Here is a 25,397-nt window from a genome sequence, read left to right as displayed (position 1 = left end):
ATGCTGTGTCGTCTTGATGTGGCACGGCTCAGCACTTCTTTCAGGATAAGATCCTTAAACAAAAATGGTGGACGGTGTCCTCACTGCTGCATATTTCCAGCATTTCCAGTCTAAGGTATGTCTGTGAAACTGGCACAAAGTCGCACAGGAAAGCACATCATCTCCTCCGGCTGCTAGGAAGCCGCGGGACCTTGTTAATCTCCCGTCGAAATACATTTAGCCTCAGTGATGACCTGAGACGGGCACTAATGCAGGATGGGAAATAAGTTTTACTTGACTGTTATGAAAGATGCTATTCCTCTGTTGTTTCCTGTTTATCTGTTGATTAGTTTATTAGGGGACAACAACTCGGGCAGCTGTTGCTGTGGAAACCAACGGGCCTCCTGTTAGACCTAATGAAGGACACGGCGGCTCCATTGATAACCACCGAGTCTGAGATGCCGAGACAGCGTTCACACGTATGACTGCTGAGATGAATAAAAATGAGATGACAAATTTATTGAAATTTACAAACAGCAAAAACATGAAGGTTGAAGTTACATCCATCCATCACACCTGTTTTTCCCTTTTTAAACTCACAATTACTTAGTAGAAAATGCTGTGAGTCGATGATGTGGTCTGAAAATATAACTTAACGAACAAATTACAAAAGTACATATACTTATGTATACATGTGTTAATATATACTGTCAGTATGTGTTGTAACAAAGTATGTACAAAGAAGAAGAGATGCAGGCTCGGGAAGTAAAAGACACACAAGATTAATGAAAAGAGAAAAAGGAAAGCAGTAACTGAATAAATTAAGGTTTCTTGGTGTTATTGGTCTGGAATCACGAGCAAAAGTCAGCCAAAAAGAATCAAAGCTGAACCCCTGGATGGCTCTGCAGATTACTGTAGTGGTTGTCTGGAGTGCCAATTGTATCTGAGCTGGAGGTTGCACATTAAAACCTCCCCCTGCTCCACCCCACAGCGATAGTGTCAGGAATTTGCGACCATGTAGGAACAAGTGGGCGACAGAACAGATCTTCCAACCCCAACGATGGCGCTTCTATGACTTAATCACTAAAACGAGCTGCCTTTTGATGTCAGCTGATTTGTCTCGTTGCTCTCGGTCGCTTTGACTCTGAAAGAGAACCAAAAAAATGGGAAAGAGAAATGAAGGGTAGGAAAATAAAGACAATAGAATCACATCAATGGAAACTATTTTTCAACTCTAGCCTGTTTTACCGAGCTCAGCAGAGTGACGGGTCCACTGGCAGCGTGTCTGGGGAGTCGGCTCCTCCATCACTACTGGAGGTCACTGCTATCTCTCCCAGACACATGTTAGTTCAATGCCCCATGTGCCTCTCTTTATCCTGTCTTTCTCTTCATCTCTGAATTAGCAGCTGCTCCTCAGTCCACTTGCCTCTGTCTGCCACCTGCCAGTTCTTATCTTTGCACTTCACCTTGCTGCTCTGCTTGTCCTCTTGCTGACTTCCACTTTTCATAGTTTCTGCAGTGATTCTTACTGCCCTTCCCGTCCCTGTTGTTGCCTTTGTGCAGAACCTAATTTCACCAGTGTGTCCTCCTGTTCATAAAGCAAGACTTTTAGGTCATCCAGACTCGAGGCCTGTTTCCTCGTATCCACTCTATATTCCTGCTCTTGCATCTCTTCAGGCACTGCTGCTTTCTAATGCTATACAATCTCTACAGTCACACTTCATTGACGCCGAGGCTGCCCACAGGTCTTTCTCACTGCTGTTCCTCAAATGAGATTACACTTGTGTCATTCAGTCTAACTATTATGGCTGAGTCATGCTCGAGTAAATATACAACAACAACCTCAACTAAGAATTATCAATTTTTGATTGATAATCAGTTGTGACCGACCTCCGCCTCTGGGGAACTACTTTCAATTCCAAGGAGACTGCACAGATCAGCTGGTGTGAGGCAACGTTTCTCCAAACAAGCCCAATCTGACTGACTGACTGCCGTCACTTTCATACAGATCGGTGAAGGTTTGCAAATGATAACAATGGATTGCATTTATATAGCGCTTTACAATTCCACTATTCATTCACACGCTGGTGGAGGCAGCTACAGTTGTAGCCACAGCTGCAGACTGACAGAAGCGAGGCTGCCATATCGCGCCATCGGCCCCTCACCAGTGGGCGGTAGGTGAAGTGTCTTGCCCAAGGACACAACGACCAAGACTGTCCGAGCCGGGGCTCGAACCGGCAACCTTGCGATCACAAGACGAACTGCCAACTCTCAGGTCAGGTCAGCTGGCGTGTCACTGACGATGTCAGTCTAGACTTTAAATGGGATCCTTGTAGCTGCTCTAATCTTGTATTTTCAACATTATTTCTAAATAATATGGTACTTTGATAACTCTGCCAGTGAAATCTTGGAAAAATAAACTGAAGTTTTCAGTTTACACAAAATATATAAAATGATCTACAGGATGTTTGCAGATACAGTGAGAAAATGCTGCTGTTCTCTGTCATCCGTCCTTCACTGTATAATCGTGTTTTTCATGCTTGTCGGTGGAATCAGCAACATGATTTAAGATCTCCATATGAACCAGATGTTTTGTTTACATCAACAGAAATGACAGAAAAATCCAGGCAGAGAAAGACGGAATATCGAGCTTATGACCCTTACAAACTTATAATAAATCCCAGACTCGTGTTGCTATAACTAAGAAAAACACACACACTGGTCGAGCTGTCACTGCCGTCTGCGGTGGGCTGATTAGTGAATCGCTGTCACCACCGAGCTGTGACTGATAGCCCCCTGACAAATGGGCCTTTTCACCTCGACCACCGTTTGTTTTCGTTTTACGAAGGTACATAAACACTCAGACATCGTGGGTGTAATTTGTCTCGCTGCCAGCCCAAACTGCTCGGCTCCCCTTAGATCAACAGCCTGAAAAGGAGAGAAAAGACGCTTTTACCTCAGCCAGCAGACCAATGAGGAGGCTGGTTAACAGCCGTGTGAGAGAGAGAGACAGCTGTGAAAACTGAGACGAGAACAACTCTGCGTTATCCCACTGCTGCTGAAATATCACCAGGTATATTAGGTAGGTATATTCTGCTGCTTCTACTTTTACTTATCTAAATCCTGCTACCACTAACTGCTCAGTACCACTGAAACTGGAGTTATACTACTGTGATTATGCCACAGCAGAGGCGTAGGCTGTTTCATGGATGGATTTGCTTTCCCAAAATAACTACAAGTTGCAGCTTCTTAGCAGTAATAAGAAGCTGCAAGAGGAAACAATCAGCAGAGGAAACAATGAAACTGAATTTAATAAGATGTAATTGTATCCTGTTTGTTCCACGCAGACATGTTTTCTTATTTTCATAGCTCTGATAATCTGTGTATTAGCTCGACATTCATCAACTCTCAGACCAACACGAGCTGCTTAGTTTCAGTTGGGGTGACTGAAGTAGACAAAAGAGACTGGAAATAAGAAAAAAGAGGAAATATTAAATTATAAAGCAACGATCAGAGCTGTAAACTAGCTGCCATCCAAACCATACAACTTAAAAAACACTTCCAAAACATTGTGCTAACCTGAAGACAAAAGGAAACATGGAGACATTCCCACTCTGTGACTGTGTTTCTAAACTATGGCACATGACGAGCATGAGCCGAAAACGATCACTTCATCAACCTGGCTGGAGAAACGTATCAAATGAGCTTCATGCAGCATGAGCGGGTTCGCACTGAGCAGCAGCTGGAGTGAGAACAGAGACTCTGCTCCCTGTCGTTGCACCTGTCCTTAATCAGGCCGATCGGTTCAACGGCTCCGAAGAATTGGTGCATTCACAGCGTGTGCTCTACTCTCTGCTAGACTGCACCGGCGAGCTCAACGTGTTATTTTGAAACAAGCTGAGCTGCTGTTTTATTGAACTGTGTCATGGTCTAAGTGAACTTTGATTATATTCTGTTTTTACGGGCAGCAGTGTGAAGGTTAGCGTCAGCTCGATGGAGGTTAAGCATGTGCAGTACGTCGTTAGGGCGCGTAGAGCTGCCGTTCCTATAGTCTACCAGCCTTTCCCTGAATTTCTTCTCTTCCCACTGTCATTATCTTAAAGGGAAAATCTGTTCAAGTTCAAATCTGTGGCAAACAAGAAACATGTAATGAGTAAAAAGGCCAGCTGTATTAGATATATTCAGATTTATCTTATTTTTTCACAGAGCACAGAAAGTTAAGCAAGGGTGATGCAAATCATTCCCAACAAGAGGTACAAGTTAGAAAAAATTAGAAATGATTAGCTTAACCACTGGGTTTATACTGCAGTCGCATACCTGACGGTAAGCCTCCTCAGAGAGCCAGGCACACCCTCAGCTCCTCTAACGTTAGGCTTCGGTCTCGATCGCTGTCGCAGTACTGGGCGAACTTCTTAGCACAGCGTCGTGGCTTCAGTCTGCGCCGCAGGAACTGACGGAGGGGTCGAGCCTCACGCTCACTGAGCCACCCGTCGGAGTCCACGTCCAGCTGACTAAAGTGCCACTGCAGCACCACCTCTGGCCTAGAAGACTCTGCAGCATCAGCGGAGGCATTATCCAGAGAGGAGGAAGATGATGAAGGAGCCACAGAGGGTGGAGGGTTTGAAGTGGGCGAAGGAGCACTGGAAGGATCTGTGTTTGAGTCTCTGATGGAAAGAAGCGGCACAAAAACCCAAGAGATGAGACACTTTGCTGGTGTAAAGGACGCCACCTCATTCAGGTTCTTTTTTCAAATCACTTTTCACAGAAAACACATTTAAAGAAACAGTTCTGTGTGACAAAATAGTGAAAAACTTAAATTTGAAAGTCACTCAAACCTTAAAATCACTGTTAGCATCACAGAGAGCACGGAATAAGAGAAGGAGCAGCCGACATCTTCACACATCTGTACTCAGATTTGACAGTGTGTCTCAATGTTTACACACTGATCGTATAAAACCCAGCAGCACTATTCACAACGCTCCAGCAGAACTCAATAAACATCCCATTTCACAAGGACAAGGGAGCCTGCTGACAAACAGAATCACCAGATGGATTTCTCAGTTCCCTCTTATCAGTTATAAAGCAAGCTGAGCAACTGAAGCTTCAAATTTATGTCAGACACAAACCGCAAACAAGTCTGGAATGAATGAAACGGCAAAGCCAAAGTTATCGTGAAGAAATATGCTGGAGCTGAAAATCTGTGCATGTTTGGTGGAGAATAATAAAGTGGGTGAAGGATGGGACACAGATGCATGAAAAGCATGAACCTGAAGAAGTGAGCCAACAACATGTTTGTAAACTGAGACTGAGGAGCAGATGGAAAGAATGAGGTAAGTGCTGATTGGCAAACGCAGGAAAACAGATGGGAATATTCCGTTCTGTTCTTCCTGCAGGTTATCAGGTGCTTGATCAAATCTGCACTGTTCACCGATGTGTGAAACTGGTTTTCATTTTCAATTCTGCGTACCATCTCAGCACTGCAACACACCGGAGGAATCGCTATCAGCTCCTGCTGTGCAACAGGTGGCACATTACACACCTGAGACGGAAGAATTTCTCTTGATTTAAAGCAGATCTACAGGTTTCACGTTGTACGAGCACGCAGGCACAGAGCGGACATAATGCAAATTTATGGTGCGAGTCTGAAGCCTGTTCCATTTCACAAAATCAAAACATATTTAAATAATACAAACACAGCTTGCTTAGTTCGTAGGGGTCTTCTAAACGGATGTCTGCTTATTGAGAAATGATTTTTATCTGAGATAACTGTGCCATCTACTGTTTCCACCGTATATTTCCTAAATCAGTGCCTGCTTACTCCAATATACTTGCACATTAGTCAGTTTTCTCTCTACAGAGAGGTATATTGAAATTTCAGGCACTAAGACAAACTTCCACATGTAGACACTTTGGGACTCTCAGAAACTCGACCTGCTACAGACATGTTGTTCATTTCTATTTAGAGATTCTGACATGAGAGTACGTGCAGATGATGAAAAAGTGAGTAAATAACAATTTCAGACACAGCCTGAGATGTTACTGTGAGTTTCACAGAAGATCATTAATCACTGCTGCACTCGTCACCCCCCTGCTGTCTACAGTATCCAGACTTACTGGTAGGGACTCTGACTCCCAGCATGCTGTGCTTCCACCTGCAGCGCTCTGACCAGACTCTGAAGGAACTTCTTCTTACGAGCTCCAGGACACCCTGTGAGATCAGAGTAAAGACTGTAACCTGAATGATATGAACATCATCGGCCTCCACATGACATCAGACACGTAACAAATGGCCTATATATAGTAAACAGGATGAGAAATTCACATCTGGGCAAACTGCTTTTCAGTTATGTTGGCTGAAAATGGAAAATGTGTGAGATGTTTACAGGATGCTTTAAATCTGTATATTTTTGTTTTTCCACCAATCAGAAACTTTCATATTTACCAGGCAGAGGTTTCTCCAGTGAGGCAGCCTCTGCCCTAGTGCAGTCCGGGATTTGATTCCTGTGAACACACACACACACACACACACACACACACACACACACACACACACACACACACACACACACACACACATAAAGTCAACCAAATTGGAAAATGTGAAAAAAATAACATCAAAAAGGACTTAATGTAAAAAACAGGGTTTGGGTGGAATCACTGATCACATTTTCATGGAACTACACATTAAAATAAAAACTCTATATGGCTCATCTCACTTCATGATTTATTTTTAGCTTTTTATTGTTTATTAATGCGACGAAGCCCCAGCTGAGTATTGTGAGCGCTGTCATCTCGGTCCTTTGAAACCAGACTGAAACCAGCAGCTGAGACTGTAAACTCCTGGTTTACTGAGGTCACAGAGGGACTGAGCAGTAGAATTTGAATTAATAAATGCAAAATATGACTGGCACTTCTTTTCATGTACACAAATCTGATGCTTTGATTTGTTTTGTGTGCTAAAGGGGGAAACAGCTGTTTGATTTAATTGGCTGACAGTGATTTCTATTTACAGAATTACAAGTCCAACCACATAAAGTGCTTAGACATTAGATAGAAAAATTTTAAAAAACGCATTAGGCCTAAGGGAGTTTATTCTCACATCAGTGAACCAAAACCATCACAAGAAAACATCCACCAGTTCGCTCCCAGGAGTTTGAAAGCAGCTGTGCAGCAACAACGCTGATAAAGCCCCTCGAGAACAGGAAAGTCCGACCATAATTTATTCTGATTTGCTCTGTGTCTTTCCTTTAAGGCAAATCCACCTAGGGAGCAGTGACAGTAATTGGTGTAAAATTATATGATTAACATGAAATGCTTCTGTGACTGCAAAACCAGTCAAATCTGACGACTGGAAGGGAGGACAGGGGATAAGAGGAGCGAAAAAAAAAGAAAAGACAGTAAAAGAGAAAGTTTTTAAAAGGAATAACAGTCAAGTTTCCAACACACTAATGAGCTAAATAACGAACAAACAGATTTCTTACCGTGCTGAGGTGCCTGGTCGTGGCCTCCCAGTGTCCACTCTGACACACCAGCAGTAACCTGTAGCAGTGTGGCACTGCACGGGGCTGTAACGCCCATCTGCAGTGCATTCTGGGATGAAACGCTCATCCTCCCGGGCTTGACGAGTCTGAGAGAGCAGAGACGCTCGCTCACGCTGACAAGTCTGAGGATTGTCTGCGCACACACACACACACACACACACACACACACACACACACACACACACACACACACACACACACACACACACACACACACACACACACACACACACACACACACACACTCTATATCAAAACAATTCTGTATATATATATGTCTCTGTGTCATATATGAGAATACATATACATATATAAACATATACGACTCTTACCAGGAGGTCGTCTGAGTGAGCGGTTTCCTCGTGACTCAGAGTTCATCAGGATGGTCACCCAGAAAGGAGGCGCCGTCAGCTCTGAATGAGAATAAAACAGCTTTCAAATAAGATTTCAGAGTATTTCCCTTTTTCTTAGAGGTCGTTCAGCTGAATATCTGCTACAATAACACAACGTGACATGAAAAAAAACTGCATCCAGTATACGTATGTGTTATATTTATATTATATTATATTTCAAGTACACTAGGAGGAACACAGAGCTTTTCCCTTTATCAAAACATCCCCACTGTTTAACACCCAGGACTGACCCAAATATATCTTAACGTAAACCGAAAGCGAATTTTTGGGCCACAAAAGGGAACAAGCTGCAAACAGCCACTGACAGGTCATCGGTGTACAAGTCGACATTTGCTTTCTGTATCCCACAAACACACACATCCACTGTGTTACTCTAAACTCATGAGGACTTATCTCTGTAGCTGCTCAGTGCTTTTTATCTTCACCATGTTGTTTGCTTCTGAGTAATATTATGTGGGGTTTGTTTAATTCTTTAAGACCTACCATAGAACCAAGTCCGCCAGAGCTTATATTATATTTTTACATGCTGTGGAGCCATTTTTGGGAGCATTTCAAGTTGATATACATCAATACAACCATTATAGCCCAAATTTAAATAATATGTATGCATTAAGTGCATAGTAATTACATAAATTGCAAAAAAGTGCAATAAACTACAAAAAAATTTAAAATCATTTTTGTTTTTTTAACATATATTTCTAGTTAAAGAAATTTAAGAGGCTTATCTCTCAAAACTGTAAATACAAAACAGTTGCACAAAATAGTTTCCCACCACAGGAAATTTATTTTAAGTATCTTCATAGTTTTATTTTTGAAATACACCAATTTTTATACACTGCAGGAAAAACGAAAATAAATATTATAATGAAGATTTGCAAAAAAGCAGCATATGCATCAAAATAAACTATTTCCAGCAGTGCAATATGAGTCCTAAGCATCCCAGAAACGACACAGAAAGTCATAAAGTCAAACATAACTTTTAAAAACACCAGTACAGGCTCATGAGGCCCTGATAGTAAAAAACTACATTTCCGCAAAATGACGTCACTTCCGGTTTCGGGCAGGACATGGCGGACATGTGACAGTTCGCGCTGATGGCTTTAAAGGGTTAAAGACCTTTTTCTCAAGAACCAGTGCCATGTTACATATTATATATTATATTATGTTAAATCTGATGCTGTCAAAAAGCAATGAGCAGCACTGTCACATTGTAGTTGTTATTAAAAAAGGAAAAGTTTGGAAAGTTAAAAATGTTAAGGAGGGTTGAAACAGAAAAGACTTGACCCGGGATCCTCTGCTGTATCGTCAGTGTGTTATATGGTTTTGTTTGAAACAAATTAAAACCCATACATGTAAAATGATAATCAATTAATTTTTTACATTTGTTAGAAGATTCAATATATACCCCAGTTCCTAAAAAAAGTAATTTTCTGAGTCCTGTATGTGATGTACGTTTCAAGTTTTTCCACTTTACAAAACATGAAAATTAGCTTTCTGTTCCTCACTTACAGCTAATCTTTAATTGAAACTGACGTGCTGGTATATAAATGACATGTAGTGAGCTTCACAGTGGTTAATCATAGCAGCTATGTTCTGCCCACGTATGCATTAAAATTTCTTTAGTAGAAGAGGTTTTTATTTTCTCACCTGCAGGTTTTCTAGGGTCCAGCGTAGGTCCAGGTCCAACGTCTCCATCTGAAATAAAAGAAAACAGAGTGAATGGAAGAAGAAGAAGATGGGGGGATAGTTTGGACAGATGGAGGAAAGCATGTGAAAAAGCAGAGAAAGGAAATTATGAAATCGGGTATGTTCCACCTTGAGATTTATACAGCGAAGATGTCCATAAATATTAGTTACAATCTAAAAACTTAAAACACAAACACAATACAATAAATACTTTAAATTTAACAAGAAACTTAGAGGAAGTGCTACATTTCTACATGACACTGCAGAGCAGCTCAACAAACCTTTACCAAAAATCCTCAGTTGCATCTGTAAGGGGACAAAACTTTTATAAACCCATAAAGGCTCACGAAAACTACACTTATGCTGCCAGTATAAGATTTTGCAGCAGCACGTAGTAGAGTTATGTATGCCAGACTGGACAAGAGCATAAACCTGATGGGGACTGCTGCTTTAGAAAATCTGAATGTCAGAGTAAATGACCTTTAAATTAGAGCAGACCAAACCTGGCAACCTTTTCTGACTTGGAGTGGAATATCTCGGAGACGTTATGGAGCATTAGGTTTGTTTTCCTCTTGGGTGAGTTTTTTGGTACTATTTTTATGTTTTATAATGTAAAGAAGTAAAAAAGGACCCAAAAAAGAATGAGAGTAGAGGGAAAAATCAGACAAAGAGGCATTTTTAGAGTCTTGGCATGTGAAGTGCTCTGTGAATTATTAAGTCCCTGCAGATGTGTCTGGCAGAGAAACAAGCAGCGTGTGATGCCAGGAAAAGGCAGAACGAAGGACAAATGAGAAACATACAGACACACATCTAACCTGTAGTGAATGAAACATATGAGTGTGTGCACACTGTGCTCCACAGTTATTTTAAAGCAAGGACAAAACTGCCTTTGTGCAATTTAAATAAAGCGTCTTCTTACCTTTGACTGGAGTTGCATCTGTATCGGTGATCTGAACGAGCTTGGTGAGGTGATCTGTTCAGAATAACAGGCACAGCTCAGAGTGGACAACAGACTAAAGTTCAACATTCGTTCTGAAGAATTAGAGGACTTCCACCTTTTCAGGCCTACACACAGCCTTGGCTGTTGTTTGCATGTATCCTCGAGTGCTGGTGTATCTGTATTTCTCTGACATCAACAGTGAAACTGAGCCATTGTTGTTACACTTGGAGCTGATAAATACCGAACAATCGCTACTTTTACTGAAATGCATGAAACCAGAAGACTTCACAACCAAGTCCACGCACAGACTGTTAGTGCTCTATTAGTGTAGACTATTTCCTGCTGTCTGATACATGTGAGAAACTGTCACTTATGTATGAAAAGAGCTTAAGAAAATTACTCCTTCATTCTCTGCTGCAGGTAGCAACATGTATGCTGGTAAAGTAGTCCATGCAAACAAAAATACTCGAGTTTCATTACAAAGTAAAGCAGTTTTAATAAAAGACATCAAAGAAAACCCTGAATACAGTAAATAAGGCAAATTAAATCAGTGCTTCCATACGTGACATGTGAGCTCACCAAAATACATCAAATACATGCATTAGAATAGCATTTTTTTAACATACATAAAAATGCTATTTTAAAGTCCTTCACAGTTAAGTTGTTTTGTTTTGGGGTTTTTGCCAACAATCTGTAATACTTTGAATAAAACATAACTGACCGGTGCAGTTGGGGATCACATGGAGGGCCGTGGTACCACTGACAGGTTTGCCATCAGGCGTGGAGCACCAGCAATATCCGGTCTGGTTGTGGCACTGTATGGGCATGAAGTGACCTTCGGGACCGCACGCAGGCACAAAAACTGCAGCTGCAGGACTACCACGGCTGCGGGCTCTGGCCTCAAGGCCCTGAGCTCGGGCCAGCTGGCATTTAGTCTGCAACGGATCTAAAACAGAGGAAATTAGTATCCATGTGTGCTGCTATAGATGGGAAGAGTGGAAATCATGAATCCTGATGACACAGATGTGCATACCGTTGCTCTGCCGACCAATAAAAAGTAGTCATTGTTAATTTAAGAAGAATGTTTCTATTGACTGAGTTGATTCACTTGGGAAGAACATTTTAAGCTGATTGAATGAAGGACAGGAGCACAGTGGTGTCCGTTTATTTATGCTCCCGGTTTAAGATTAAAACAGTCATTAAGAGCAGGCAGAGGTGGCAGGAAACTACAGCTGATTAATAACAGGCGTCTTTTTGTACTCGTGATATAAAGCAGCTCAAATTCAGATAGAAACATGAGAAAAGTTTATTTCAGTTCAGATTTTTTAAGCCAGTAAACTCACCACCAGAGCATCATGGGAAACATTAAGAACAGCTTGTGATGATGTCGCTGTAAAGCCCTGTACCTGCACAGTGTCCCCGTGGGACGTGGCGGAGCTGTGTGTTGATGCACTGTGCCCTCTGAAAGGCACACAGCGATTTATACAGCCTGCCATTGCTGCCACACACAGGTCTGTGGCGCCCCCTCTGGCAGTCCAGCACACAACCACGAGGCCACATGTTCTCTGTGATCAGGAAGGGCTGCAAACAGGAAACATTTAGAGTGTACGTTGATTGTCATGTCAGTTATAAACACACTATGAAGGGAAAAGACAGTAAAAAGAGGTTTTAAAGCTTCGACATGTCAGCCGTCTGTGAAGAGGTGGTGGAGGAATCCTGCTCACGGTTATAGTTTGTTCATATCCGTCTATGAGTTTTCAGTTTCTCTCTCCCGTGTCCTTGTATCTCATTTAAAAGTCTCTGTGCTTGGTGTTTTTCTGTCTTGTTACATCCTACTTTCTATTGATAGACTGTGTCTGGTGCATGTTTTAGCTTTACTTCTCTGTGTCATCTTATCCTGATTTAGTTCAGCTGTGTCCTCCAAGTGTGTCACCTCTCTCTGTGTATTTATAGTCGCTGTCTCCTTTTGGCAGATCGTCACGCTACAGCTGTGAAGGATAAAATGACCAGAACTTTGTCTGACTTGAAAGAGTGCTTAAAAGAAAACGAGTGAGAGAAAAGAGAATAAACGGCCTCACAAATGTGTCGGGAAAGGCCGTTACGGAGCGTGTCTTTCTCACACCTGCAGTTTTACCTGTAAACTGGCTCCAGCTTTGCAAACTGAGTGGATAAACTTTATTAATTGAGGGAGAATGGCAACTTTTATAGTTATTTATTCACCTTTCAGTCACTTTCATTTTAAACTGTGTAATTTTAAAACTGTATATTCTGTGTATTTATTATCTCAGTCTTATTGCCTGTTCTTATTGTTCTTATCTTTAACTGCTCTGTTGTATGTTAATTGCGCCTTGGGGATAAATAAAGTCTTTCTGATTCTTCCTGCACAGTCTCCATTTCTTCTAGGAGCTGTGATTGGCTCTGTGCCTCACGGGGAGACTTTAAGGTGCATTAAGTGATTTTTTTTTTTTAATTTTCAAGGTAAATATAATGAATGAAAAATGAGTCTGTGACAAGCAGCATAATATTTTGGAAGAACTCTCATTAAAAGCTCTAAGAAGGCAGTGGAAACATGGCCAAAAGCTATTTAGACTGCACACCACAGTTTCCTCTTTTCTGAGCCGTACAATTTATGCTAATCTTTCACAATTCACCAAACTGCTTCCAAAATAATTCTGACGTTTTTACACTGCCATGAAAATACAATTTACAGGACTAATACTGCTACTGCATTTTACTGGGCACCACTCAAACATACCAGAAGAGGTACATTTGAGACACTGGGGATCAGAAAGGCCGCAGAAGAAAAATTCTTGTGAATTTTGTTGTGCATGATCAGATATAACAGACAAACCTTCAGAGCAAATTCTTCCAAAGATACTGAGAATTCACAACATGTAAACTTGTGACAAAGAGAGAGGAAAAGGGAGGAGAAGAGGCATTGATTCATGGAGAATCTGGTGAGTGCGATGACCTAAATTACTCCCACATGAGCCTGAAAGCCCACTCTCAAGTCACAATCACACACATCTCTATTTAAATACACACAGATTCCTCACACCGCCTCGCAGACTCACCGAAAACTCCCCAAACATACAAGGTGGTGCACACTCAGCTCACGCCTATACAATACATACAGAGTTGGCTGCTAACTCTACCCTCTCGCTCTTCATCAGAGCCTCTTTGTCAGCTGGCCTCCCCTCTCTCCTCACACACACTCTGAGACACACGGGTAAATTTGCTATGGTGTGTCAAACATTGCTGACATAATTTAGTGGTGAATGAGGCCTCTGTGCCTTAATGCCAGGACATTAATTAATGTATTGACTGTAGAGATTAATGTGAACAAATCAAGATACACAAACAGAGCGAACAAATAAAGCTTTGCTGCTGCTCTCTCCTCAGACACAAGAGCAAACACGACCAATTAAGTTATTTTAGTGAGCAAACATGTCAATCATTTGCTGGTTTTATGCAGACTGTTATGACGTGGCTTTGCAAATGTAATAATTTAGGTATTAGGGGTCCACACTTCGTTGGTGTTGCTTCAGTTCATTGAGATTTGTGGGGTATTTGTTCACGCACGTTATGCTGTGACGTGTTTAGGCCAGCCACCAATTCCACATGTTGATATGATCCTTGGACATTTACCCACAATGTACTTTGTGATGTTTGCATTGTCCCTGAGTAATTCAACAGCCGGTGACTCAGAAATGAAGGTAAAAAATTGAAAAATTGAACGCTACGAACTCAATCAGCTGATTCAGAAGAGGTCAGAGTGAGTCGTGGATTTTACACGGAGGACAAAAGGAAGAATGAGAGGAATGCATCCTGGAAGAGAAAGAGGCAATTAAGAAAAAATAATAAATGAATAAAACACTGCCAAGGGAATAAATGATGAATAAAAAATATGTTTTTAGTTATGAAAGGAATAAAAAAATTAATTTGAGGACAGAGAAAAAATAAAAACTTATTAGTGAAAAAGCAGCCTAGAGGAGGTGCAAGAGGATTGAAGGGTGGAGCAGGAGTCTAGCTGGTAGACTGGCTTTCCTGTCTGTCAGGCACAACTACACCAACGACTCCTCAGTGTTAAAATGATTCGCATCAATGTATCTGGCCTTGTAAACTCGAGCCTGAGTGTGTGCGAGCAGCAGAGAAAGTGAGAACAAGCTGCCACTGTCTCCTCCTGCCTCGCACCTTCCAGATTCCTCAGAGTGGCGGCTGTAGGAAAACAGAAAAACTCATCTCCTGAGCTTTGCCGTGTGATGTTTGGCGTGAGAGAGCAGCTGATGCTGACGAAAGGCCTGTTAACACCCCGAGCTGGGATTTAGCGTCAGAACAAACTGCCTGTGTCGTGGGGAATCACTCGCTTAGCATTTTTTTTTAAAAGTCTGAATTTCATTTATGCAGCAGGTCATTAAAGGGCAAACACACACAGATGAATGATGATGACATGTTTACATCTCAGGTGCAGATGTGTGTGCACAAACATCACCTTGTTTTCTTCATGCATTCCCTGAGAAGACGCATACCATCACACTGCTACACATACATATGGTGCGACTGGAGGAGACCAGCTCTTTTGTATATTTCAAACCATACATCCAGTTTCTGCTGTTTATCAGGTGAGACACCTTCTCCCCTGTCACCTCCTCTAGCTCTTCTCGCTGGACACTGAGCCAGTTTAGAGATGTAATCCCTCCAGCGTGTCGTGGGTCCATCCTGGGATTTCCTCCCAACTAGAGTTGCCTGAAAAATCTCCCCAGGCATCCAGGAGGCACGCCCAAACCACCTCAACTGGCTGCTTTCAGTGAGGAGGAATAGTTGCCTAAAGCAACTACCAGTGAGAGCAGAGGACATGAATGACTGACTCTGGTGGGGGAATTAAAGCAATCAGACACCGGAATATCCACACGCCTCTGAATTTGTAGCACCAGCCAAATTCTCATTTGCTATTTTACAGTTTCCAGACTCACAGCTGCACGGGGAGATGAGACTAACATCACCGTCCAGCTTCGTATCATTTATTGGCTTTAAATGCCCTACACAGCTTTCTCATACAATCTGGTCCACGAAAAGTTAACATAAACTGGTTTAGCTTTTATTATGTATAGTCAAGCAACATACTACATTTTCATTACAGTTCTGCAAGTAGGACGCCCTGCAGACTTTAATAAAACTGATTCCAAAATGGAGAATTTTCTTCTTGCACATACTCTCGTTCAGTGATCGTGTAGGACATCTCGTTAAGAAGTAAAAGACCTTTGACCGTTTAGTTTATGTACGAATTTCCTTTGATGTCTTTGTGAATTTTTGGATCTGGTTATGGCCCTAATACTGTAAAATCCAAACACATTATCTCAACATAGAGATCTTATTTATAAAGATATTATGTCCCTCGTAAAAAGCACTAATACAAAAAAAACAAAAAAAAAAACAGAAGGAGGTACGGGACAGCTGGACTCCCACAGGAGATGTTGTGGGTCAAGTTCAGCATCTTCCAGCCTGAGCTGCAGGGACATCACTTCTTGTCATCATTCATCATTCACCAACTACAACTACAGCCTCTGTCAGGATTTTACAGCATGCCAGGGGCTCACTCAGAGGCCAGGCTGCTGTCAAACACTGTCAGGGTTTTTATGGTACAGTCTTCTATCCAGTCCAGCAGGAAACAGCGAGCAGAAAGAAGACAGAAGCTTTACAAATGCGGAGATATTTTTTAAAACTCTATTATGACGATGCATTCAGGCAACAGTGGGAAACCTAAAACAATATACAATGTTAAAAGTTATTTTATTGATGCTATTATTAACAATGTAGTTTTAATTCTTTATAACTGGAAGAGACATTTTTGATTTCTTGAGACATCACAACCCCAATTCCTTTTTTTTTTCTTCTTTTGCCTGTCCCGTTTGGCTCTTTTGCATCAGAATTATTGTCTAAAGGCGAAGAAAGATGCCCAACGGATTTACTTTACCACATGGACCATCCCAGCCTTGCCATAATGGTCTATTTGATTCACCTTTTATTGTTTATTTTATTTTCACTTGCTAAATACGGGACAGACTTGACTGGGGAAAAGAAAGAGGGAAAGAAAAACAGCAGAGAAGAGGAACGGGGATAAAGGGCAAAAAACAAAACAACAAAATAAGCAGACAAAAAATAAATATATCAATCACCTGGATCACCTGTTGAGAAAGAAAAAAGAGAAAACAAGCAGAAGAAAAAAAAAGAGCAACATAATAAACAACATCACGATGATCTAAATATTAAACATTATTGTGCAGCACATAAGATCAACAGAACACAGTGTGCTTTGAGGTAGGAGCCAAAAAGGGTGTAGTTTGTGGGTGTGATCACCCGTGTGTACACCTGTGAGCATGGACGCGCTTGTTTTTAAAAGGTTCCTTCATGTAATGATCTGCTAGAGGGTGTGGGGGGGCCACAGCCCCGTCCTCCAGGACATGAAGCAGGTATGGAGGAGATCAAAACTCCAGACATCCAGAGGCCCCCAGAACACAAGAGACCAAGGAAGACCAACAGAGGGGCAGCCGCGCCACTGTCCCAGAAAGAGCTGAGGAGAGTCCCAGATGAGGGCTCACTCAGCAGCCGGGGAGCAGAAGCCAGGGGGGGGGGGGTTGCAGTGACGTGCTCGTGAGCCCCAGGCCGAGACGTCGAGTGCACCCCACCCCCGAAGGGGCCCAAGCGAGCCCCAGGCTCCAGGCCCCGACAAGCAGCCACCAGGAGTGAGCCGGTGTGCACCTGGACGCCCACCCCTGGACACAAAGAACCACCAACGCACCGATGTCTGAGGGCGTTTGCCACTGGAAGGGGGAGTGGTGGGGGGAGATAGGACTCCAAACCTTGGAGGGCCTGAGGTGTCCCCAGAGAGGTGGCGTCTGATACCCAACCTGACATATAGACACAGACATACAGACACACACAGATACAAACATCCATTCCCACCCTCATGCTCTCATATACACTTACTCCACACTCAACCAACGTGGAGACAGACACAAAGAGACGCTGTACACACGATCACACTCCCCAAGCGTACTCTAAGCCCCGGGTAGGTACCCTTGCCCCTGAAGGGGCAAACTGCACCCAGACCCAGGTGGTGTTACCCTTTTCCCTGGTGTGGAGAGAAGCAGACCGCCCCGACTCCGCAGCAGCCGGGAGGCCCCACACTCCAGACCCCAATCGGACGGCCAACTCCTCCTCCTAGCCCCCCCGCTCCAACAGGCTGCAGAGAACGGGGGTGTGTGAAGACTCCAAACCTCCCTCCGCCCGCTCATATGTAGTGTTGATGCATGTGTGTTCTAAGGTGCATTTAAACCCCAGGAGGGCTTGGAGCTACCTGCCAGAGAGCAGCAGGTAAGCACATGGTCCCTCCTGCTAGCCCTCAATGTCTACGTGTATTTAAAATTGAGAGGTGGGCAACCACGCCAGGGGTGGGGTGTACACCCTGATGGTCTTTTGGATTCCGTGTCGCGTGCCCACCCCCAAGATCCTATATGTATGTGTAATGAGAGTGTGAGTAATGTGAATGTCTAAGTTGTGGGATAAAATTGAGGCACAAGAAGCCAGAAGGGGACAGAGGGGGGGTAGCCTCCCCTGCACCCTGGTGACACACCTTTACCCCAAGGCCCTGCATGTGTGGGTGATTGTGGTGCAGCAGGAAGAGGGAGGCAGCTGGAGATGGGGAGGGAGGGAAGGAAGGGAGGGGCAAGTGACACCCCCATACTCCGCAACCCACCAGGGAAAGGGGGCCCAGGCCCATCCGGACCGGGGCCCAGTTCAGCAGCGCTGCCCGGCCCCAGAGCCCGGGACAGCCCACCCGACCCCACCACATAGAAAACTGCACCCACCCCGTCATTCACTCATCTTCCAGACTACACAAGACAATAGACACCCAGGCTGAGATCTTCCTCCACCTCTCCTGTATCTCCCCCCTCCTGCAGAGAGAGTTCCTGAAGAGAGGAAAGCTTCTGCAAGATGTAACAGCCTCCCCCACCAGTTGAAGAGCCCCCCATGTGGCTCGATGCACTGGCAGCACCCTGTGCCAGGGCTGGGGCCCCATACACCCACCCGCCCACAACCCTGGCAACACACCAACCAGGACCCAAGCCCCCCAATTCCAAAAAAAGTTTGGACGCTTTGTAAAATGTAAATGTAATGATCTGCAAATCTCATAAACATGACTAAAAATAAAAAGCATATCAAATGTTTAAACTGAGACATTTTATAACTAATTAGGTTAATTATGACCCCATCAGTAAAATTAGTGGTTATAAAAAGAGCATCACAGAGAGGCAGGGTTTCTCAGACGTAAACATGGACAGAGATTGACCAGTCGACAAAAAACACATCTAAAAATTGAGGAACAATTTCAAAACATTGCTTCCCAATGTAAAACTATGAAGGCTTGAATGTTTATCATCTGCAGTGCACCTCTCCATCCACACATGCAGGGTAGCGCTCTGCCGTGCAAAGAAGCCGTACGTGCACATGATCCAGAAACACTGCTGGACCAAAGCTCATTTCAAATGGACTCAGGCAAAGTGGAAAACTGTTCAGAATAATCAAACAGGTTTTTGTTTTCTTTTGAAACATGGACACCGTGTCCTCTGGCCCAAAGAGAAGAGGGATCATGTGGCTCGTTATCAGTGCTCGGTTTAAAAGGCGTGCATGGAATTGGCAGTTTGCACATCTGGAAAGAGGCCATCAGTGCCAATCTGTTTTTTATTTCACTCCTGAAAACGAAGCCGTTTGTTGTTTTTAATCTCTCTCTGCACTTCTTCTCTATCTCCACTTTCAACCAGTTGAAATAGAAAAGTGCTTCTCACTGGAGATCTCCTGAGGTTCTCTCTCCAATACTGGTGTATTAAATGACTGGTGTGTGAGTCTATATAAGTAAAACTGAATTGTACTGAGCTGAAAAGGAATACCAGTAGTCAGAAACATTGAAATGGTATTTTCAGGTAAACTTCCAGCTGGCCTCTTACATTATTTCTTTATTCCAAATAGTAGTTTTTAAGAACGTAACACTGTTGCTCTGTTTTTTACCCCCCCCCCCCCATGTTAGCACTGAAGTATTTCTATTCAGAGTGCCTCTGGCAGTGTGCAGTGACTTTAGTCAGCGTGCCATATTTCATGTTCTATAATATTTATACACGCACTCAGTGTATAGCTGATATTTGTCTAGCACACTGTAAAATATATGGCAGGATTACTGGGGCTGTTTTTCATTCTCTCTCTCTCACACACACACCTGTCTATCTCCCATGAGTAGCAGCTTAAATATTTGCCTGGCAGCGCAGCGCAGTGTGTGTGTGTGTGTGTGTGTGTGTGTGTGTGTGTGTGTGTGTGTGTGTGTGTTGTGGTCCTGCTGGCTGGTCCTACCCTCCTGCTCTCCAGGGAGCTCTCACAAACCCTGGACAACTACTAAATCAACCCGATTAATGAATGTCTTTGTGCTGAATATAAACATCGTGTGGGCCAGAATAAAGAGAATAATACAAACGCTCCTCTGAGGCCGTGTCACGACTGCTCGCTTTGACTAAATTGATTATGAAGATGATAAAACCAGACAGTTTAGACCCACTGTGGCATTGCTGTTAGTGGCCAGTCCCTGAACAGTAATACTCAATTACACAGATAAAACACTTTTTAACATTTAGCAGCTGCAAGATTTTTTTTCTTACCCACACTAAAAGCGCTGTTGCCGCTGCAGCTCCGTTTGTGTTTTTTTAACTTGGTCCTCCTGGAAGATTTAAGCTTGGGTAGAATTTTGGTGTAAAGGGGTCGACTTTGGTTTACTTTTCTTTGAGAAAACTAACCTTTACACTTTAGAGGAATGATACTCTTTCACAAAAGCAGCTAATTTGTGAGTATACATGCAGATATTTTCTGTTAAAGTCCAACAAATCAAACTAAATCTTACGGTTGTTGGTATCTGCATGAAACATACAAATGTGAATAAAACTCAAGGCTAGTAGTTCAAAAGCAATAAAACTAAAGTCTTTAATACTATTGTTCCACCCAAGACCTGCAATTTTCCAAGAAGCTCGCCAACAACTTTTATGGAATATAGTCAATCCTCTTTCATATCAAATGTAATGGCCTATTAAATGCCTCATAAATGCACGTTTTTAAAAATGGCTTGTACCTATTACCTTGATAAACTTTTGACTTTAAAGGTTTTTAGGCCAGAGTCCGGGTTAGATACTGAGTAACTACCTTACAAACATATCTGAAATAATGACTGTTTTTCCACCTGATGATGAATTAATTTCACAGACCTTTCACAAAAGGAACAAACATGAACAAGAATCATCCAAAAAAGAGAAAACATCCAGTGATGCACTTTTTTGAAGACAGACGTTTGAGGAGAATGATCAGAGCGATCTGAGCTGATAGGAAGCTCAGATCAACAGTAACTCAAAGTCACCCAGTCGTTACAATCAAGGTGTGCAGAAGAGCAGCTCTGAAGACTCAGTACATCGGACCTTAAAGCAGCAGACGTCACTCCTGCCAGCTAAGAACAGAAAACTCTCCAGAAGAACAGAAGACTGGAAAATGTCATCTGATCTGTTGGGTCTCAATTTCTACTGCAACATTCAGATGGTAGGGTCAACAATAAACAAAAGGAAAGCTGCTTCATATCAATAGTTCAGGCTGGTGGCAAAGGTGTAATGGTGTGGGGGATGTTTTCACGGCACACTTCAGGGTCCTTAGTGCTACCTGAGTGTTGCTGCTGACCATTTCCATCCATTTACGACCAGATAAAATCTTCTTACAGCTACTTAAGGATAACACACCATGCCATAAAACACAGGTTTCTTGAACATGACAACAAGCTCACTGTGCCATGTCAATATGGACCAAACCCAGTACTAGCCTGGTGTAGCTAATAAAGTGTGCATCATGGACATGATCTGCTGTCCTGCCCTCCTTCAAGGTTACTTTATTTATACCCGTAGGCAAATTTTCTTGATATATGATAGCATTTGGCAGCCCTTCACTAACACACACACCTATTTAAACCTGATAGACACATATTTGGTAAGTATAAAAGATAAAAGAAACTTTTTCTTTAATTTAAAAAGAAAAATTCACCCCGTAGAAGATGGGAACCATTATTCAGAATTGATAAAGCCATCTGTCGTACCCGTTTAGAGTACAGGGAGGCTAAACAGGGCTGTGACTCGCCTATCAGACGACTGGAGCATCTCACTATCCGATTCAGGTCTGACCGAACCATGCCACCAAGCAAAAAGATAAAGCAGACTGAATATAAGAACGATAAAAGAAAATTCAAATTGTTCAGTCAGTGTGAAAATGATCGAGTTTCCTGAGGCTGTAAAGGCGCGGCGACCTTTTTGCAGACCGATTTGCAATTCTCATGAAAATTGAGTATGTCATTGATTATGATTGAAAGATATTTATATGACTGCACTTGATCTGTTTTCTGTCCTTTGCATTCACCTGTGAAGAGCAGATAATTCTGTCTAATATAAGGTTACTTTGTGAGTCTTGTAAGGTGGAAGTGATCTGCTTAAATGTGCATCAATTATAAATTTATACATTTTCCTCTTTAGATCCTATTTAAAATCTGCGGGATCTGACTGTATCATAACATCACATGAAATCCTGCTGTGCGGCTAGTTTTGTTCACTTTTCATCTTTAACGTGTGTTGTTTATGTGATACAACTCACTTTGGTAGCTCTTAGACAGACATAACGTTACTGCAGTTTTGGTTAATTTTTCTCAAAAATACTCAAAATAAAAAATACTCTCAAAAAATACACCTTTAGATTTTGTTTCTGTTTACGGGAAACTGTTTTTGTCCAAATGTGTAAAAGTTTAACAAAGTTAAGTAAACTAACCCACTTATTCTAAACTAGGTTACAGTTACTAGTTTGAGGATCGAAGACAAGACAGACACGAATGTACAGGAAAGTCTAAGCAGAACAGAACAACACATTATTATAACTGTGGTCAGGTCCATTAGTCCAGTAACGCATTAACCGCTGTGTCCAATCAGGAACGTTAGAGTGACCCGTGAACGCGCTTCGATAAAGCGAAACCTTATTTTTCCAGACATGTTTGCGCCTGCACCGCTGCTCTTACAGAACTGCCAGAGAAATGAGAGTTCGGGTCTTACCGCCGTCTTGTCGGTCTGAACCGACTCCGAGAGCAAGAAGAGGAGCAGCGCGCGGCAGGTGAAGGTGAGCGCGAGCATCATTGCTGCCACGGAGGAGCACACGCGGAGCGGCCGCGCGCCGCTGGCTCTCTGGTGTGCAGAGGTTTCAGAGCTGAGGCCGGCCACAGTTTGAGCGCGCTGGCGTGATCGAGGAGGAAGAGAAGAGGCACGTCGGGACTCAGGAGCCGCTCCTTCCGACCTGCTCACGTCCTCATGCTGCTGCGAAGTGGTCGCGAGCTCCTCCGAGGAGTGTGGCTCAGCACGCGCACATGAGACCCTCTGCTTCCCAAAGTGTACTGCCCATTTCCGCTCTCCTCGTGCCAAAAACGCTAACGCAATCCAAAGGGTGAAGCACAAAGCTCTCAAACTTACACGCTTGTAAATCCAGTCCAGTCTCTCTCACAACACCTGGAGCCACTTCTGAAAGCTCAAGAAAGCAATTTAGACTCAAATAAACAAAAGAAAAATGTGTTTATTTTTACAACTGCATGAACATCTGTGTGCACGAAGGAGAGACAAAGTAAAGGAAAAACCCAAAGCCCCCTCTAAAGTTAAGGGGTCTGGGGTATTTTCAGCATTTAAAATGAATAAATTAAAATTAAATTAGATTAAAAGATTTTATTAGAAACTTTTGTGATATGTATGATTCTCAAGCTCCCGTGTAGCCCTGTGCCCTCATACAGATGTATTATTGAAATGGTAGAGTGGTCTACAAAGCGGTGAAAGAAAGATTTCTTCCCAAGTTAACTTACAATCCTGTATATCCTCCTGGTACAAAAGATTTAGCATCAATATATATGCTTAAAGTATTGAAAGGTGTCGCCCCGTTTCCCCTCCGCACACGCCCGTGTTTCAGTGCACTGATTGGGACAAATATGGAGATGCTGCGTGAATGCGTTTATTTAAAATAAACAAGTAGCTTGTGATCGGTACTACTTTAAATTAAGTGATTTTATTACTTTTTTTTACTTGATCAGATTTTCATCTTTTGGAGGCAGTAAAAAAATTTGCACTTCTAACATCAAGTATAAAGATAGTTATGAATTTGAAATTGGAGGAATTCACTAAATGGAAAAACACAAGCAGGGGGAAAAAAAAAACTTCCTAAGTGAAAATGTTAAAAATAGTAACACAATCATGGATCATTGAACTTTAAGAAGAACAAAGATTGTTTCATGAAACAACTATATAAAATCAGTTTCTGCGTGATCTCCTTTATCCCATGATCTGTTCTCTTACCTGTCTGAACACCTACGATAGATTGCGCACAGACATGTTAAATTGTGCTCTCAGCACCCAAAACACCAAGTTACTGGTGTTTTGGAAGAATGCAGCTCCATGCCTGTGTGCTGTGGGTTTCTTTTTCTTTTCATTTGTCTCCCTTCAGTGAGTGCTACTGGCACAGAGGATGAAGTGTACCAATATTTCCTTTAGCCCACAAAAATCTCTGTGCAGGCCGAGCATGACTCAAATGGTATCAACTCCGTATTTATATTAGAAAGCCTCACTGGCTGCTTGGCTGGGAATCATGTAATAGCACTTCACGTGTCCTAAACTGCACGCATGACTATAATTTGTATTTTATTGTAATTCTCACCACCTAGCAGTGTGGCTCTCTGGCGTTCTGTTACTTTCATATCATCTCTCGTTAAATATTCTCTCTGCAGAGTCAGCACATGCAGAGTAATGCATTTATGAGAGCTTTATGACGTGTATACTATCATGAATGTTTTAGTCTTCAACTTTCAGAGCTTTGTATTTTTATTGGCCTCTTGGTGAGGATAATGGGAAGTTAATGTACATGTGAAATTCGGGGTTTATTTTGTAATTACAAGCTTTAATGTGATTTAAATGTTCCACCTCTGCAGTCTTTTGCATTGACTCCAGGTTCTCAGTAATTCATGAACGCTCAAACAATCCCACTGGCTAACTTATCACGGTCATTTTGAGGGTTAAGTGGACATTTCCTGTGGACTTGAAGAAAGTCACCTGGATAAGCCCAATTGTGCTGGATGATGATGTTTCCTTCAGATTGGTCAGCAAACAAAAACTGCTGCAGTAACCACAGCATGCCTTAATCACTCTGAGTGTAAAAGATGTTACTGAAGACCCATTTTAGTTTGTTTACATTTGCCTAAATGACTTTGGTAACGCTACAACAAACCAAAGATTATCACAAAGTACAAAGCTGGAGATTTGTTTCCTTTTTACAGTTAAAGAGAAAATCTGCTCTTTTGTAGCTCAAGTTTAAAAACACAGACACGCACAAGAACGAGGCATGAAGACAGTCGCAGGTATTTTTGTAAGGAAACTTTTTATGTGTGCTTTGTGAAACTCACTTATCATTAGAGACAGAAGGCGTTGCAGTTTCCAGTACAGCAGATAAGGTTTGATATTAAAGAGTACAAAAAAGGAAAAAAAAAAAAAGAAACAAAATCACAATTCCAGAGTTCATTTCTTTACAACCTCGCAGGGAAAAAAAGAATGAAAAAGAGAAACAAGCTTTTGGTCCGAGTCTTCTCTTCCCGCTTCCTTCCCGTCATCTCCCCCTCCTCTCCCACGAAGACGGGAGAAATCACTTGTCCTCCGTTTAATTTTGACAGGAAACTCAGGCGGGACCTGGTTTGATGAC

General features: G+C 42.4%; 1 protein-coding gene across 5 annotated transcripts; it reads right to left on the bottom strand.

The window, feature by feature from the left end:
- Nucleotides 1-473: 473 nt before the first annotated feature.
- LOC113036375 (SPARC-related modular calcium-binding protein 1-like) lies at nt 474-23,141 on the bottom strand. 5 transcript variants are annotated; one of them, XR_003274443.1, is made up of 12 exons: nt 22,727-23,141; nt 11,966-12,140; nt 11,281-11,505; nt 10,539-10,592; nt 9,581-9,628; nt 7,853-7,933; nt 7,461-7,653; nt 6,422-6,480; nt 6,094-6,187; nt 4,297-4,643; nt 1,228-1,567; nt 474-1,123 (listed from the first exon to the last, which is right to left on the bottom strand). XR_003274443.1 is itself a non-coding variant. In XM_026192697.1 (11 exons), the coding sequence occupies exons 1-10, from the start codon at nt 22,805-22,807 to the stop codon at nt 4,313-4,315; spliced, it is 1,341 nt and encodes a 446-aa protein (XP_026048482.1). In that variant the 5' UTR covers nt 22,808-23,140; the 3' UTR covers nt 474-1,123; nt 4,297-4,312. The 5 variants fall into 5 exon arrangements, 4 of the variants coding, with proteins under 4 accessions (XP_026048482.1, XP_026048485.1, XP_026048484.1 ...); XM_026192697.1 differs by lacking the exon at nt 1,228-1,567 and having other exon boundaries at nt 22,727-23,140; XM_026192700.1 differs by lacking the exons at nt 1,228-1,567; nt 22,727-23,141 and adding an exon at nt 12,284-14,423.
- Nucleotides 23,142-25,397: the final 2,256 nt, after the last annotated feature.

This window comes from Astatotilapia calliptera, chromosome 14 (genome assembly GCF_900246225.1).
Source record: "Astatotilapia calliptera chromosome 14, fAstCal1.2, whole genome shotgun sequence".
Lineage (NCBI taxonomy): Eukaryota > Metazoa > Chordata > Actinopteri > Cichliformes > Cichlidae > Astatotilapia > Astatotilapia calliptera.
Note: the sequence above shows the minus strand (reverse complement) of the source record. Positions and strands in the feature narration are given on the sequence as shown.

Bases quoted from the DNA above. Each gene is read 5' to 3' on its own strand.
- LOC113036375 (XM_026192698.1), bottom strand. From the start codon at position 22,807: ATGATGCTCGCGCTCACCTTCACCTGCCGCGCGCTGCTCCTCTTCTTG. The intron at 12,141-22,726 runs GTAAGACCCGAA...TCCTGTTTGCAG, and splicing joins TTCAGACCGACAAGACGGCG to CCCTTCCTGATCACAGAGAA. The intron at 6,188-6,421 runs GTAAATATGAAA...CTGATCTCACAG, and splicing joins ACTGGAGAAACCTCTGCCTG to GGTGTCCTGGAGCTCGTAAG.